Source organism: Cyprinus carpio, chromosome A17, assembly GCF_018340385.1.
Source record: "Cyprinus carpio isolate SPL01 chromosome A17, ASM1834038v1, whole genome shotgun sequence".
NCBI classification, from domain to species: Eukaryota; Metazoa; Chordata; class Actinopteri; order Cypriniformes; family Cyprinidae; genus Cyprinus; species Cyprinus carpio.
Window position 1 is genome coordinate 4,235,777 of NC_056588.1, and position 18,227 is coordinate 4,254,003.

Sequence of the window (18,227 nt, forward strand, 5' to 3'; positions counted from 1 at the left end):
TTTGCAGAGGTGTAGGAAGGATTTAAAAATGTGAAAACTTTAAGCCACTGGTAGTTAAAATTTTGATTAACAAACAGTGGCTTGGAAGAACATCAGCAATTCTAAAATCTAAAAGAGACAAGGTTAACTAATAAAAAATACTAGGAATTCATTAAACAATTCTCCAACATCAAACTAGAATAGACTTTCAACCTGTTCTGTTGAGATGAACCCAGAGGGAGTTAGTGAGGCTGTTTTGAAGTCTGCCACAGACTTACATTTAATAGGCAAGTCATTTTCCTGGGGACAAGGGCAAGTTTTTAGAGAATGTCCAACACATGAGAATTTACTGGAGTTAGTGACTTGAATGTTAACTAACAATTCTTTCTTTTCTTGTTTTCTTCCAATCTTGTATGTATGCACAAATATGAATAGTTGGCACAGCAATGGTTCTGCATTGTGACATTCTATACCGCATCAAAAACTAATTTAAATAGTTTTCTAATTCTTGTATAAAAACTATGCATGCATAGCCTTAATATTATGCATGTACTGTAGAAACTACATGGAGTATTTATGATATATTAAAAGGTAATTACTATCATTAAAAAAGTTTGGGATTGATTTTTAAGTTTGGGAAGTCTCTTACGTTCACCAAGGCTGCAGTAAAAATAATACTGGGAAATATTATTACAATTTAAAATATCTGTTTTCTATTTGAAAATGTAATTTATTCCTGCGATGGCAAAGCTTGATTTTCAGCATCATTACTCCAGTCTTCAGTGATCTTTTAGAAATCATTCTAATATGCTGATTTGCTGCTTATCAATATTGTTTTGTAATTATTATCAATGTTGAAAAAAATGAAAATATGCCTAATATATATTTTTTAAATGTTAATTTTGAAACGATTCTTTGATGAATAGAAAGTTCAAAAGAACATAATTTATTTGAAATTTAAATCTTGTCAATTTAATGCATCCGTGCTAAATAAAGTATTAAAAATATCATACTGACCATAAGGTTTTGAACAGTAGTGTATAAAAACACAAAAACATACACATATACACTTTTCAGAATAATGTTTGTAAAGAGTTCCATTGTTATGCCATTTTGTCAATTACACAAAAATAAGTATTACACAAAAATAAAAAAGAAACTTTTTTCATGTTTTAAAGAAACCAACTTTTCCAAATTTGTTTTCCAAAACTTCCTCTTTAGACATTCTCTTTAAATAAAAAAACCTCAGAAGTAGCCTGTTCTGTGTCCATCACATGGCTAACTGACTCCACCACATTGTGCAGCTCATCCAACAGATTCTCTTTGCACAGGTGTGCCAGTTTTATCTGAGGACACAAAAATTAATAAAAATGTAAGACAGAGCACTAACTTTATGGCATAAAAGGGTATAATACTAGAACAAGTTTTCACTTCAGTACTTTTCCTGATACGAAGGTAACATGAGGAATTTAATATTCCCAACATGAGCAAACTCAAAGGAAATAACCTTGAGATTACAGTAATAGCTATAATTTATGTGAATTGCAGGTATTAATATTCAAGCAAAATACTCTTTTTTTTTTTTTAAACTTGACACAATCATCCTCAAGGGCTTCACCCCATTTCTCTTTTATTATGCACTACAAGATAATTACATTCGAAGCAAGATAATAACAGAGAGAAAGCATGTATCATTGTCAGTGTACAGACACAGAGCTGCTAAAACGCAGGAAGCTGATGGGAGGAGGCATGCTGTGATTTCTACAGCAAAAAGGTGTTGTTAAAAGTCCCAGCACACTGAAAAGGAAGCACATGTCCATCTGTTAATGGTGCCGCTGTACCTGGTATTTGGGGAAAAGTGTGTCTTTCATAACAAAGGGGGCACAGATGAATTTAGGAGGTGCTGGGTTCCAGAACATTCTGAGCTCACTGGGACACAATGTTGCCTATGAGAAATAAAGAAATACAATAATTGGAAGTTGGAGAGAACTGTTCAATCAATCAAAAATCAAATAAAAGAATTCAAGTGATAATTAAAGGGCTTAATGTGAAATTTATGCAACAGTCCACATTTAATAACCCAGGAGCCTGAATAATAAGAAATATGAAACTCTTGAATTCATCCATTAATTCTATCAGGAAAATAATGCGTGTCTACTGCCATCTAGCGACAGGATATTACAAGTACACAGGAAATTTTGTTTATAATTTGATCTAGTCTCAGCCTCAGACGTGGTCACGCATACACACATCAGTCTGAAGGTCAGGCTACATGAGACTAAATTTAAATTAATTAGGTTCTACTATGATTGAATGAAACAAGTGTTTAAAAATGTATTACAGTTTTACATATAATCTATACAAGAAATGTTACAGATGTAAAAAAATCAGTTTTAAATAAATAATTTTGCATGTACTTCCTTAAAACCAGAGCCTTGGTGTTATTTCAACACATCTAGTTGTCAATGTCATGCATTAGTCACTTTGCTGATAGCCACTGATGGTGAGTCATAAAATAATAGATCTTTTTTGCAGCACGTCCACACATCATAATCCTTGGTCTTTCCATGTAATACTCTGCCATTGTCTGCCAGTCCTCCTGAACATCTGACGTCTGTTTAGGCATATGGGAAACACAGTCTGTCTGTGCTGAAACCCCAGTAGAATCAACAGAAACACCTTCACATAACAGCCTACAATGAGTAATAAAACATTTATGATACGTTATTGGATCTTGAAATGTCATATTTGACCTGGATATACATCTTTAAAGTGACTTGAACAGGTACAGAGCTTTAAGAGGAAGACTAAGAACCTAAATGATGACCTGAATTCATAATTAATGAGTTTTAATGAAAATCATTCTAAAAGAAACGGTAAGAGCCGAGCTGTAGATTATACCTCTTCTTTTCAGGATGAGATTTATGTCCAAGTGCTGTCCTCTGCTGGTTAAACTGTGCTGTTGCAGTGGTCAGGTTTTGAATGTGGCAGATTCTAGAAGCAAGCTGTAACTCAACAGGCATGACTTGACTAGCAGGAGTGGTACACAAATGGTGGATGGTTCTATTCCCTTCTGCACTGCAGACGGAATAAACAATTAGAGGGGAAAAACTGTTGTGTATTTTTTTGTTTTTGTTTTAAATACAGAAACCCTAAGAGGTCATGTTTCACTACCATTTGTGGTCAGTTAATTTCTTTCTTTTATTATTATTATTTTAAGAAATTAATACTTTTATTCAGCAAAGACACATTTCATTGATGTGACAGTAAAGATATTTGTAATGTTACAAAATATTTCAATAAATGCTCTTTGAACTTTCCATTTTTTAAAGAATCCTGAAAATGTTGATTTCCACAAATAATTAAACAGCTGTTTTCAACACTGATAATAAGAAATGTTATATATAAGCAGTTTATCATGGTATTATAGTTTATGGTTGATGACAGAAATGGTGAATGATGAGATCATGAGAAAATGCAGCTATGATCAGAAGAAAACAAGGCAGATAAACATTATATGGCGTCTTAGGGCTTTTGTATCAAAATGTCAAATGCAAAATAAAATTAGTGGTCTCATAATGCTTGCTTGCTTGCTCACTAGCCTCAGTGTAATCAATGTTTCCAAAGTTCATATGTGTATTTAAAGGCCTGAAATTCTGTTCCATGACCCAACATAAATAAATACATATTAATAACAGAAATGATTTTATCATTCAATCTGGTATTAGGGTCTCACAGGAACATTTCTTGGACCTTAAACATACAATAAACTGTTTTGGGTGCCAACTCAATGTGATATAGGCCCTATGTTCTGCCATAAAAAGATGATGAGTCAGTCTGTTTGCACAGATCTTCTCTTCCATAACTTCACACCACTGTTTGAACTGTAGACGGTGGGAGAAACGACCTCAGAACTGACTTTGTGTGTGGGCCCTTTGTGTTCTTCAAACTGCAGACAAGCAGGAGAGGCCCTCCGCCACCCACGTCCCCATGGCTCCACTGACAGCGCCAATTTATTGCGTACCTTTCGTTCACTCTGGCCTGTGACAGGCTAGATTTATCACCTTGATCTGGCATGGTTAAGCCTCATCGAAAGACCTGGAAGGTCACACTAAAGTCACTGGCCCTGCCTGCACTGAAGAGAAACATTCCTGAACCGTAAGAAGGAACCTTCAACCTGCCCCGCTATCCATCGGCCCCATAGGCAGGCATCGCTCATATAAACCCTCTCAACCGCGTCCAACAGGAACCTTTCAGTGACCCTCATGACTGGAAAAAGCTAGTAATTAAAAGGCTCTTTTTTGAGAGTGAGGGAGTGGCGCAGGTCCAGTCGAGCAGGTAGTAAATCTTGTGTTATCAGCTCTCAGGTGAGTGCTGGAGAGGTCGGGAGGAGGGATGCGTGGGTGCGCTGGCTCCAGACAGACCCGCAGTACAGATGAGTGGAGTAAGTGACGGGCAATTACTCGCTGTGTTACTTTTCTCTATGTGTTGATTGTTGACAGCTTTGGACGCTCTTCTCAGGTAGCGTGAAACTAGATGATCATTTGCACCCAAGGCCACCCTCTGCGCCCTTCCGCTAGAGATGCTTTGAGAGATTGACATGCTGATAGCAAGTGGAACATGCCAATATTTCAACACATAGATTAGTGAACCATAGTGTCATAATGCATAAAATCAAGTATACAGCTGCCTCAAAAGTATTTGAACATTGACGACTCACTTAAAACGCCTGAATGTCATTGCATTAGATGCAAGATATCAAACCCACTTCTAGTTTCACAAAAAGATCCCTTTCTGAAAAAGAAGTGTGCTTAATACATTTTTGCCATGCTTAAAAGATGTAGAATTATTTTGATGTGTTGACTAACATACTGAAACTCATGTTAAGTACTTGATTGTAATTTAAACTGTAGTGTGTTAATCAATATTAAACGTAACATATTTTAAGTATACTAAACAGCAATTTCATCACTACAAATGTGTAATTACTAATATATTGTAATACCTGGCATACAGTTAGCACAAAGTATATTCTTTTAAAGTATATTATTTCTGTAATAACAATTATTTTTTAAATTATGCTAAAGTTTACTTCTTCACAAGGGATAGCATCACTTTTACAAAAAGTTTGTTAGTTTTAAAATTCACTATAGAACAAAAAAGTATTTAAACACTACACCTGTGTAAACTGACTTCATACATCGACCAAAAATCACAAAAACACCATTTGATTAAATGTCATTAATCAAAAAAAAATACAGATTGATTAAATAATGCTACAATTTAGTTTTGGTGACACCTGCTTTGATAATTTGCTATATAATGCAATTAAGGCATACTATTTATGTCCAAATAGTTTTTGGGGGCCACTATATACCACTAAATATTTTATACTCTTTTTTTAGGTGTCCAGGTTGCCAGGAGTGAAAGACCTTGAATAGTTTTGGTCTGATGGGATGTCCTTTCTGGTCTCTGAAACGGAGTCAAGCTACATCCACGGGCCATTATTATATCTTCATTGGTCACCTTAAAAATATATTTTTTAAAAATACAGTATGTATACAAATAATTTCTGTTAGATAGATTTTGTATCCAATCTAATACATTAAGCATCACTATGCTATTGCTCATACTCACTAAAGCCCCTAACATTTAAAAGTTATTTGGTTGCAAAACTTTCAACTTGTAGTAGTTACAATTTAAATAATAGTTACTGTTTACTTGGGATAAGAGATCCTTGACTCCTCCACTGACTATTGCTCATACTCAAGGATCTTGGCACATTGGCAGACACAGGTGGACGGCACATTGGTCTTGGGGAACATTTCTCTTGTGGTGCTGAGGTGTCTCTTTGAGTTGGCCCCTGAAGGAAAATACACATGAGCATTCCTCTAAGTAGTTAATTTATGCTCTAAGTAGCATTCCAAGCCTATGACTTTACCCATCAAAATGTACTAACAGGAAATGCTAAAGATTTTCCCACTGCAATGAGACTCAATACAGTATACCATCACCATGAGCTCACCAGCGTTTGAAAAGCAAATAAATGTGTTTATTTTATTTTAATTTATTTTAAACGAAGATAACACATCTACTGTATCAAGTAAAACATTTCACACACACAAAATGCTTTATGATTTACATGATAAAATACTAAATTTAATGTTCAAAATCAACTATCCACTAATATAATAATAATAGCTCATGAAAGTGAGTTTGTTTGGAGATGTCGTTTAAAAATAATAAATAAATAAAGCTAACATCTTCAGAACAGCTATGTAACTTCTCTTTCCATACAAATAAATAAATAAAAAATTAAATAATAAACTACTAACCTAATAAAATAAACAATTAAAAGAAAAGAAAAATAGAATAAAAAATAAACAGCTAACCTCATCATCAGAGCTGTAGCTGTGTCCTCATCTTTTTATATAAAATAAAAACATATAAACGAACAAAAATATTAAACTAGGCAAATAAAAAATAGAAAGAAAAAAATTATAAAATACAATAAAATAAAAACAAACAGCTAACCTCATCATCAGAGTTGCAGCTCTGTCCAACTTTCAAATAAAATAAAATACAAATACAAATAATCAGCTAACCTCGTCATCTGAGCCACAGATGTGTCCAACTTCTCTTTTCATATAAAATAAAATAAAATAATATGGTAACCTTATAATCAGGGCTGCACCTGTGTCCACCTTCGCTTTCCATAGAATGTAAAAATCTTTGGTGAGAGAAAGTTGCACCACTATCATCCTTTGTGTGCCCACTTTCCATCCCTGTTGTGTCTGCCAGGGTCTCATTTGGCGCCCTCTGCTGGTCAACCTCATCTGGCAGTTCGAGTCCAGCAATAAGTCTGGCTTCCACCAGCAGCTCAGAGGTGGATTTGACGCTCTGGATGCTGCTGGTGTGACTCTGGGAACTGCTGTGTTTGGAGAGAGTTTGATGTTTATGAGGCTCCCCAAATTTTTCACTCTTTCCTCTCTGTGCTCGTCTATTCCCATTCTGTGCTGTATTCACAGAGCCTGACACCCCGTTGTCATTACAACTGCCCAAATCCAGCCGGTTCTGTCCTCCGAAGAAAGTGGACGGATGAGTGCTGGAGGTTTTCTTCTCCTCACCTGAAACCTGCTGAGCAAGTGTGCGAGGTTTGTAAGATCCACCTGCTGATAAAGGCCTCTCTGATCTGGGCTTAGCAGGAGGTTAAGGCCTTTGGGACAAGGATACTGCTTTGGTGGTCCCTGCGAGAGAGGCTACGATGGGCTTTCTGACAATCCCACGCCTGGCTTTAAGTTTTGGAAGAGGCATTGTGTTCACTGATTTATCTAAGGAGGAAATGTTTGGGCTTGTGCTCTGACCCCGGCTCATTCTGTAGGTCTTTGTTGAGACATGGATTTAGGGGGCAGTTTGCAGAGAAGAGGAAAGTGAAAGTCTATTTGAGACCCAACACAGCTGGGTTTTGTCAGGATGCGAGGGAAATCTGTGATGACAGGGCTCACCTGGCAAGGTAAGAAAGAAGCCTTCTTCTCTTCTGATTGGTTTCATAAAGGTGCTTCATATATTGGTAATCCTAGGAAACAAAAACAGTAAATCATATTAAAGGTTTTTTTTTTTTTAATCCAAATATGCTTAACATTGGGGAAAACACACTTTTTGCCTCATTTCTATAAATATTTGGTTCAGCATTTGTCTCAAGACTGGACAAAGAATTAATGTTTGATCTGCAAAATATTTGTAAAATAATTTTTACGTCTTAATAAAAATAACGTCAATCAGCTTACATGTCTTAGTTCAGTTCTATTAATTGAATTTTGTAATGTTGTATAATTTATCCTAATTTTCAATTCTTTCTCGTATTAGATAATCATTATACCTTATCTTTACACGTTCGTGCTATTTATAAAGACAAAAAGTTATACGTTATATAGTTAGCCAGCTAGTTGCTCAACAAGTTGTGACACAACATATCTTAACAAAACATTTAAAAGTGTATTACCTTTTCATTAATGTATTCCCGTCTTGAAAATGCACTTCAAATAAAATTGTACTGTCTGAAAAATAACTTGAGCTTTTTTACCTCGGAAACTGAAACGCAGCGTCTCCTAGCAACCGGTTGTAGCCGAGCGCGTGCTGCCAGAACTGCCAGTGAAAATCTGCACATGAAAATATTCAAGTAGATCATTATCCTAATGTTAATTATTGTTATTTTTTTTTTTTTCATTTCAACTTTCATTTCAACTTCGACTTCAACCACTCAAATGTTCAGATTTGCCAAAAATCTTTAGTGCAAACATTCCCTTCCATTCACACACATTTTAAAACAAAGAGAAAAGAAAATGAATTAAATGTACATAAAAAATGTTTTAATTAGAATGAAAATGCTTTTACATTCTAAAAAGTACTTTTTATTTTCTATGTCTAAAGAAACCCATATTTATGACCCAATGATCTGAAGAACCTATACCTTTGAGCTCTATAAATAATTATTGGCCAGTTTTTATTTATTTTATAAATCATGCATTAAATCTACAGACAAGCCAATCATTACTCTCTCTCTCTCTCTCTCTCTCTCTCTCTCTCTCTCTCTCTCTCTCTCTCTCTCTCTCTCTCTCTCTCTCTCATGGGGGCTTTGACATGGTCTAATGTTCTTTGCTTCAAGGGCCATTTCATTCCGTCCTGTGAGGAATCGATCTGTGCTCTAATGGTGTGAGAGATCACTGGAGATAATCCGCTGTAAGTGGATGATCAGTGCTGTCATTCGCTCATTAGCAGGTGTACAGTGGGAAATCTGACCTCTTGTTTATCTGAGCAATAAAAGGAGGGAGATGGTGGGGTTTCCAGGTCCTCCCTAAATGCAGGACTCACTACCAAAATGAATAGCTTCCAAAGTTGTTAGACTTTTATACAAGTTATTAATAATATTTCATTAGCTATTCTGTGAAGTTTGTTCAGTTTTAAAAATACACTGAAATACAAGATCTGTATCTGTATTACATTTTAAATATTAGGTATTAAATATTACATTTTAAATATTAAGTTTTAAATATTAATATTTGTATTAAATTATTTAAACAGGCCTAGTTAAAAATTGGTAGAAGTCATCATTTTCATATAATGTTTAAATTTACATGAAAAAGCATCCACATGTAGGCTAGGCTATTATTTTGGTAACATTTTATGATACCTCTATTCATAGGCCTATTATAAAGTAAATATGTAATGTTAAAAATTTTATAATTTGAAATATTTTTTTTAAATGATTACAACTATTAATACTTTCAAGAATATCATTAATCAATATTACTATTAAATCATGCTTAACAGATCATTATGTATGCACTGTATATAGGCCCAGTAAGAAATGTTATGATTCATATATATTTTTCATGAAGATGTTAGCATTATATTTTCTAAAGGCATATTAATGAAGGATATTAAAAAGTATCATAAAGGCATTTTGTATGCCAGTTAAACAAATATAAAATATTGCCATATTACATAAACATACATTGTAATATATTGTAAGTACACGTGTTTTAAAATGAGAATTTATAACATTCTAATGTTAAATAATTAATTCCTTAATTAAAATAATTATAAAGTCCGACAGTTATTTTGCAGAAAATTAAAAAAAAAATATATATATATATAGCCTACAATATGCCAACATTTTTTAGAATTTTCGGATATTCAATATTATGCAACATGAGTTTATTCCAGTAGTGTTTTTTTGTTTCTTTTTTTCTGTGAATAGTATTGTGCAATAAAACACACTGGCATTCCTGTTTAAAAACAGCAGAGAAGACGTGTTCCTGGAAGAAGGAGAGAGATCAGGCAAATGAGACATAGAAAGTGGGCTGTACCGTGTTCTACGTAACAGACAGGGGAAGATCTCCAGTTCAGTCCCAACATTTCCTCACTTTACCCAAACCCGCGCACACCATCCCACCAGTGACTGCGCGCGGTGCCAGGACGCACACACACACTCACACACACACACACACACGCTGTGAGTCTGCGAACTGCATGTGCACGAGCTGCGGATTTCCTCTATAATGTTGGGCGCAGTGAAAATGGAAGGACACGAAACTCCAGACTGGAGCAGCTACTATAATGATGCACAAGAGGTGAGGGACGATTATTATTGTCATATTGAGCTTCTGGAATAGTCAGAAAGTTTGTAGCTGCATGCACGTGAATGAATGCATCAACAGAGGCTTTCGGTGCAAACCACTTTTTAAAAGACTGAAGAATTAAATATAAAATATATTCCACTGAATTGATGTCTGTAGCTGAGAAAACATCAGTCATTGATCAACCCACTTGGTGGCAGTAGTGATACCATTACAAGTGGGTCACGATATTGGAAGACTTTAGCAAATATAATTGTCTTTCGCAATAATATAAACTATTTGAAATAATTAGCTGACTAAACTATTTTTTTATTAAAATTATAATGGATTACGCATATGCTGCACAAATATACAAGATTCTTTTTTGTCTCGTTTGAGTCATTGCAAAATTGCATTATTAATTAACTTAAATTCTATAAAACTATATAAAAATACGTCGCGTGCATCAGCGATTGCACATTTAATATTTCGTTATTTTAAAAAGAGCAAAATTAAATAAATATACTAGATTAAAAATTTAAATGTTCTCAACTTTATATATATTTTAATGGTCTGAAATTACTGTATTGTTTTTTTTTTAGCATAACTAATTAAATCTGTTAATTCTGTTACTATTTAAATAACGAATTGTTTTTTTTAAATGGGGAAATTACATTATTGTCTCAGAGAGAAGATGCAAAATGGCATTCTATACGAATAAAAGTGCTGAATACAAATATATTAGAGTACTAAATGCCACGATTTATTTATTTCAGGTCTATTCTCCCATGACGAACACCAGCATGAACGCGGGGCTGGGCTCCATGAATAATATGAACAGTTACATGGGCATGTCCACAAGTGGGAATATGACTTCCAGTTCTTTTAACATGTCCTACGCGAACCCAGCGCTGAGTGCGGGACTGAGCCCGGGCACCATGGCCGGGATGCCTCCGGGTGCCACTGGCGGCATGAACGGGATGAGCGGCGGCGTGTCGACCATGGGCACCGCGCTCAGCCCGTCCAACCTGAACGCCATGACGGCTCAGCACAGCTCCATGAACGCACTGAATCCGTACTCCGGCATGAGCCCCACCATGAGCTCCATGACATACGCGCAGCCCAACCTGAACCGAGCCAGAGACAACAAGACTTTCAGGAGAAGTTACCCGCACGCCAAGCCGCCCTACTCCTACATCTCCCTCATCACAATGGCGATCCAGCAGGTACCCAGCAAAATGCTTACCTTAAGTGAGATTTATCAGTGGATAATGGACCTGTTCCCCTACTACCGTCAGAACCAGCAGAGGTGGCAGAACTCCATCAGGCACTCGTTGTCTTTCAACGACTGCTTCGTTAAAGTGTCCCGGTCGCCCGACAAGCCGGGAAAAGGCTCCTACTGGACTCTGCACCCTGATTCTGGGAATATGTTTGAGAATGGCTGTTACCTGCGAAGACAGAAGCGCTTTAAATGCGAAAAAAAGTTTACGGACGGAAAGAGGTCAGACGGAAAGCGAGAGCAGTCGAGCGGCTCGGGCTCGCCGGCCAGCGACAGCACCAGCAGCAAACCTGGTCACATGGACTCGAGCTCCATAACCTCCTCGAACCAGTCGTCCAGTCCTCCCAGTTTGGACCACAGGAGCGGTAGCACCGCCGTATCTGAACTGAAGAGCAGCGGCCCACAGGTGCACCCCGTGTCCACATCCCTGTCCTCGCTGCACTCAATGGCCCACGAACCCCAGCTGCACCTCAAAGGAGACCCCCATTACTCCTTCAACCACCCGTTTTCCATCAATAATTTAATGTCCTCTTCAGAGCAACAGCATAAACTGGAATTGAAAGCGTACGAACAAGCGTTGCAATATTCCTCCTATGGCTCAGGGATGTCTTCCAGTTTGCCCATGGCCGGGAGAGCCAGCATGGACCCTTCGGCTTTAGAGGCCTCTTACTACCAAGGTGTGTATTCCAGGCCTGTTCTTAATACATCTTAGTCAGTTGGCGACGAAAAAAAACTTTATTTTATTTTTTTGCATGCACTTGGTGCAAAAGAACTGTTACTTTAAAATATAACAAAATGTGTATGTGTATAATAAAATATTGTAAAGTGTTCCCAATGATTGTATATCCCAGTTATAAATCATTGCTTGTATTTAAATCATTTCGAGCTTGTAAAATACTTGTTGTGATCCCCAAACCTGTAGTTCCCCTTTGTGTTACAACGTGCACGAATGAAGGTCAACTTTGGTCTTGTTGCTGGTATAAAAGCGATGCCCCTGTCTGTTGCAGATGTATTTGAATGTTGTCATTTTACTCATTATTTTTGGGGTTTACTTACCTCGTTTTGACAAAAACACTTCCCAATCTTGTATTGAAAAAAAATTATTCCAAGGTGGAAATGCATTGTGAATAAAATATGTATTTCTTAATCAAGCAAAACGTTTGGGACATTTTTATACAAAGAGGTGAAATTATGAAGGAGCATTTATGCATGCATTTTTCGTGAAATTACATTCGCAATTGATTTTTTAAAAAACTAGATATTATTTAATAAGAATAGGCTATCTGATTTTCTTTATTTCGATTATTTTTTTAGAAATAATTATTCTATTTATTCTTTTGCATTTGCAATATTTTGTGTCCAAGCTTTTAAAAACAATGCATGCTTAATAATGACTTGAAAAAAATATAGAAATAGATGCTATTTTAACCCAATTTAATTCGTCAAAATAGGCTCCCTGCTTTCAAAGCCAGCTTTTGGCTGAGCCCGTCTGGTTTTGACTTGCTGTTGGTAAAAGACCAAGAGAAAATCCAAGTCTAACACACGCGCAGCCTCAAAGACTCGCTTCATAAAAGATCCGATCTCTTTTAAATGGGATTTTAAACAATATCATAGAGAGGCCAAATCATCTTTTTGTGGAGCGTAACCTACATGATGGGCACGTGAACCTGAACAGATTTGACTTTGATCATGGTATTTTGTACACACGCATTTTGGCTGAGTAGCCGTGAAATTCATTTAATTATCTTGTAATTCCCCCCCGATGCGTAAATAAAATGGATAATTGACTTCAGGCTTGATAAATCTCGATACGTGTAGCCTATAAAATAAGTTTATATAGCTGATATTGGGCGCTTTTAATTTTGAATTCGATTAAAAAAATTAAGAAAACATTTTTTCCCCCAAAAGTAGATACCGATGCGGTTGATTTATCTGAATTTGAAATAGAGCTCGCGACAGAAATATTTGGCATGGTGAAGATGGTGAAGTTAATAATAATTGCAATATTCGCTATTGACATTTGTAATATATATAATAACAAAATACCAGATAATAAAATTTGACTTTTTGGGGGTACGATCCAGTATGGTAAGGTTTAAAATAACACGTTTAAATACTTGTTTAGCCTAAATAATCTAAGTTACATTCTCTCGTGCGCACAACATATGCATTATAAAACAGATCGTTTTATATAGCCTATAGGCTAAGTAAAAAATGTCTGAATATCTAACAGAAATACTTGCTCACACACATTAAAAAAAAAAAAAAAAAAAAAAAAAAAAAAAATCATGTCGGGTTTATGGGATTGATTAAAATAAAGTAAAGTGCTAATTAAATTAAATTTAAAGTAATGTTCTAATAAATATTATTATATTATTTTTTATAATTTTTTTATTCTGATTATTATGGTTAATGTACATAATTTAAAATAACTACATGATCGAGTTCATAAATCACATTGCTGTATCGCTGTCGTAGGTGTGATTTAATCATGTATATTTGGTTCTCAGATAATCAAATGCTTTATCGGAAACATTGCTTTATTTAAATCATTTAAAAATCTTTGTGACAGAAACAGTGAAGCTGATGATAATGAAAGCAAAGGACTTTTAATGTGCGCTCCTGAAAATCCAAAAACAAACCAACAGTTTACAAGGGCAGTGTAGAAATATTTAACACATTTTAGGGAAAACATCTTTACGAGTGCGTTGACAGGTATAACACGCTGCTCATTTATTTCCCATATAATTTAAATATGACATGTATGATTTAGATATGAAATAATTTCCATGGGAATTGTATTGTTTGTAATTGACGCAGTGATTGTACAGGGCAATATTTGACGGTTTTATTTCGACATTTATATGTTGCATTGAACAGTTAGTGCACATCTTTAAACAAGCCAGGCTTAACATATGCGATCAGCAGGCAGCGTTCAAACTTATGCGGCATTTCTCGTTCCCCCATCAAAAGCTCTGACGCTTTCTTCAGCCTTATGGAGCAAAATTTCGACAACAATACGCACGGCCCTTTAGTTCAAAGCGCCCATCAGCGGGTCTACCCGTAGACCTTTCTTCTCCCTCTTTTCATTCTGAGTTTGGAAAAGCACTACAGGGCCAAGGCGCTCCTAATACCTTCTGATGGGGATTGAATTAATTATCTCCAATAACACAATTGTGCTTGGCCAACGAAAAGAGCAAAGCAATACCCCTTCAGAATCACACACACGAAAGAAAAGGCCTTTCAAAGGGCGAGAGAGAAGAGGGAGAGATCTCTATCCGACATCAGCTTTAGAAGCAGCTGCCATCAGCTTTTCCATCAAAAATGATACGGGACAAGTTTATTAGAGCTTTGTGCGCCTCTAATATGCATCGAGCATGTCAGGTTGGTGGTCTCGCACTCCCCTCGATGGTGTTCCGTGTTTTGTGTCTTCATTATTCTACAGCAGGGGCTTTTGGATAGAAACGGCCAGTTGCTTTCGTTGGAGTTTCACTGGGCTAATGCATACTGCATTTTTTCTTCTTCTTAGTATTATCTTTTACATTTTATATGATTTATTTATTAGACGATTATAAGAATAAAACATTTGAAATAATGCAATATTTCAAATGAATAATGCAAAAAGTCTTAATTTGCACTCTTAAAAATAAAGGTTCCTTATTGGCATCTAAGGTTCCATGAAGAAACTTTAACATCCATGCAACCTTTCTAAGATTCTTTATATCAAAAAGGTTCTTTGGATTATTGAAAAAAAAAAAAAAAGAGGTTATTTTAAGACCTATTCACTGAAAGGTTCTTTGGGAAACCAAAAAATAATGATTCTATGACATTGCTGCAAACAACCCTTTTGGAATCTTTAATTAAATTTAATTTCACTTAAGCAAATAAGCTTAATTAGGCTAATATGAAATTTTACTGGTCTAAATGAATATTAATATTATATATTTTGAATTTAGAATAAAATGATTTATAATATTGTTTATCAAACCAAATATTAAGGTTATCCAAATCAATAATGCACAATTTTAACATTACAACCAACACAAATTTATCAGCCTGATAAGAACCTGGGAAAAGTAAAAACGTCCCATAGAAATTGTGCTCTATATTTGTATGAATAAACAGCTACTATGAGAAGGACAGAAGCAGACAGAGAAAAAGAGAGAGCTTGAAATACTTGGTGTCGTTATAGCAACCGGATCAGTGGTGCTTTTCTCTGAGGGTCATTCAATAAGTGCAGCCAAAACACAGTTTTAATTAAAGCGTATAAAAGTTTTTTTTGTAAGTCGATGATCAAGCATACTGAATTTGGGGGTGGTAATAGGGCATTTCACTCCACAAGCCCCAGTAAACACAGCCTCCACACCCACTCTGAACATCCACATCTCAAACAAATCACTTACAACACGCACATCTCAAACAAATCATTTAAGAACATCTCAAAACAAAAGTTTTCAGCGCGAGAAGAAAAGTTTCACCATCAAAGGGCAAGTGTTTTCCATAGGGATGTGGTGGGACACCCAGGTTGTGCCATCTCCACGGTAACCTATAGGAGGAAAATCGACAAGCTTGTCCTGGTGTCGGGCGTTTATTTGAGGGGAGGGATACTCAGGGGCACGTCTGGCCTAAACAGCCCTTTCTTTATTCACCGGTGCATCTAACATATTTCTGAGTACATAATCGATCATGCTGAAGAGGAGCTCTGCTGAAGGACGGACATGGAAAGGCAACATTAAGCATGCTTATATAATTGTTTGGGGTATCTATTTGTTTGTAAAGGTCGACAGATCTCTTTGGCCCATTTTATGTTTGTAAATTATCAGCATGCAAAGCACTTCCCATTAAACACTCGCAAACCCATTATGAAGTATTCAGAGAATCATCAGGGTTTTTGTGTTGCATTTTATATAGACTTTAAATATATACAGACCTGCCATTCCTGCAAGATACTGTATATCTGATTTTGCAGATTGGGCTGTTTTAAACAAAAATATAAATTTTAAGAACACATTAAAAAGTATTAAAGGTAAAGAATAATTGTAAATATTTTAACAATATTTCATGCAATATTTAACTTGAATTATAAAAAGCATTACTTATGGGTTTGATTGAATAGTCATGTTTAGAACATGATTATGTAGTTTTAAAAATGAATTTGAATTAAAAACAAACTCCGAAAAAAGAGAGAAAAAATTACTGATAATTCTCATCAAAAAGACTTATTTCGTATTTACTTAAAGCAAAACACATATAAATAAAGGGGTTTTGAGCGATACATTTTTTTTGAGTCATGTAAAATAAACATACTACATTCTCTATTAATGGACTGCACAATTTGATGATTTTTAAAAATATATATTTTAAGGATTTATCCTATAATTTCTATTGTCAATATATATAAAAACCCTAAGTGTTAAGCACAGAAACAATTTATTACATAACATTCAAGAGTAAATACCAAACAAGCATTCATGATCATAAATACTGACTGTATCATATGATACACTGCATATTGTTGTTATAACTCCCTTTATTAATTGGGGAAAAATGTAAAATATCTATAGTCCAGCCTGATCAAAAAAATAGCTGGCTTTCTATCGAAAATAAAGTCTCAGTACCTCACAAAGTAATTGTCCAATCAAATCTCCCTTGTTTAACCAGACTTAAGTAAAAATTGACTGAGAGGAGAGGAAAGAAAAACCTTTGGAGTAGCAGATAAGAGTGTGGAGGTAAAGGGCTGGCAGCAGTAGTTTCATTGGTGACTGCAGAGAGAATGTGGTTAAACATTTACGATGGTTTTCTGAGCCTGGGCTGGAATGAGAACAGGGCTGAGTGAAAGAACGCCACTTCCAGCCTGTGTTTGCCCAGGCCAGGCTTCGGCTGTTTGCTCAGAGTTAAACGCTGCAGCCTGGTCACCAGATGTGGCCGTCTGCTCGGGTCGCCCGGCGGCCAGTCAATCAGATGACTTTTCGGACACTGCCAGTGCCCACTTTCTTCCGTAACACCTCCACCAGCCGCTCCAACCTGAGAAAGGAAAATCAGAGAGAGGGAAGGCAGAAATAAGTGATTGTGTAAATGAAAGAAGAGCAAGACAAACGCAGGCCAGCTCTTAGCTGTTTTCTCCTCACACAAGGGCACTCTTGGAGGAACGGAAAGATGCAGAGAGTGGATGTAGACACTTCTTAAAGTGGGTGAGACATCCATGCTGGTGTCAATGCCCAAATCCTCCAAATATCCGCTGCCTTTACTCCAGCAAACAGAAGCCTGTGTGTGGTGTCATGTGATTGGTCGGGGTGAGTAAACCTGTGCTTATGAGGGTGATGATCCCACAGACTCTGTGGAAATGGAGGGAGATCTAGTTGGGTGAAGGGATTCTTCAGGAGCAAATGAATAATGGGGAATGAAAGCAGACCTGCTTCTCTCCATCCAAACAAATGCTGGTTCTGCTCCAAAAAATATACTCTTCAGAAACTTTTACATTACTTCAAATGATGTTATACTATGCAATCAATAAATGAAAAAATAAATAAATAATAAAAGTGAGAATATGACAAAATAGATCAAATCAGGCCCCTTAATTTATATAACTACAATTGAAACTCACTTAAAGTTACATTACTTAAAAATATGAATATGACTTATAGCAAAGATTATTAATTATTTTTTTATAATATTCAAGCTATGTGAAATATTTTTTAAATCAAATTTAATGCATTGTGTTTGTTATGTGTATATATAAAAATTAATAAACGCATTATAGACATTAAAAACACTAATAAAAATGACAAAAAAGCCCACATCAAAACTCTCTCTCTATATATATGTGTGTGTGTGTGTGTGTGTGTGTGTGT

General features: G+C 35.7%; 2 protein-coding genes and 2 long non-coding RNA genes across 4 annotated transcripts in view; 1 reads left to right on the top strand and 3 right to left on the bottom strand.

Moving 5' to 3' along the window:
• Positions 1–980: 980 nt before the first annotated feature.
• On the bottom strand, positions 981–5,733 carry LOC109069753. Its single transcript, XR_006162101.1, has 5 exons — positions 5,701–5,733; positions 5,412–5,505; positions 2,881–3,057; positions 1,821–2,672; positions 981–1,325 (listed from the first exon to the last, which is right to left on the bottom strand). It is a non-coding gene; the product is annotated as an uncharacterized LOC109069753 (long non-coding RNA).
• A 35-nt stretch (positions 5,734–5,768) lies between these two features.
• Positions 5,769–11,480, bottom strand: LOC122148133. The gene is made up of 4 exons (XR_006162102.1): positions 11,344–11,480; positions 8,063–8,138; positions 7,485–7,555; positions 5,769–5,842 (listed from the first exon to the last, which is right to left on the bottom strand). It is a non-coding gene; the product is annotated as an uncharacterized LOC122148133 (long non-coding RNA).
• On the top strand, positions 9,856–12,448 carry LOC122133928 (forkhead box protein A1-like). The gene is made up of 2 exons (XM_042773601.1): positions 9,856–10,112; positions 10,874–12,448. Exons 1-2 carry the CDS (start codon positions 10,041–10,043, stop codon positions 12,086–12,088), a joined length of 1,287 nt encoding a protein of 428 aa, XP_042629535.1. The 5' UTR covers positions 9,856–10,040; the 3' UTR covers positions 12,089–12,448.
• Positions 12,449–16,653: 4,205 nt separating this feature from the next.
• LOC109050327 (mirror-image polydactyly gene 1 protein-like) overlaps positions 16,654–18,227 on the bottom strand; it is a 73,420-nt gene continuing 71,846 nt past the window's right edge. Inside the window, exon 14 of the mRNA XM_042773602.1 lies at positions 16,654–17,400. Within this exon, the coding sequence (XP_042629536.1) occupies positions 17,334–17,400 (67 nt within the window). The 3' untranslated portion in view covers positions 16,654–17,333. The remainder of the gene's footprint in view (positions 17,401–18,227) is intronic.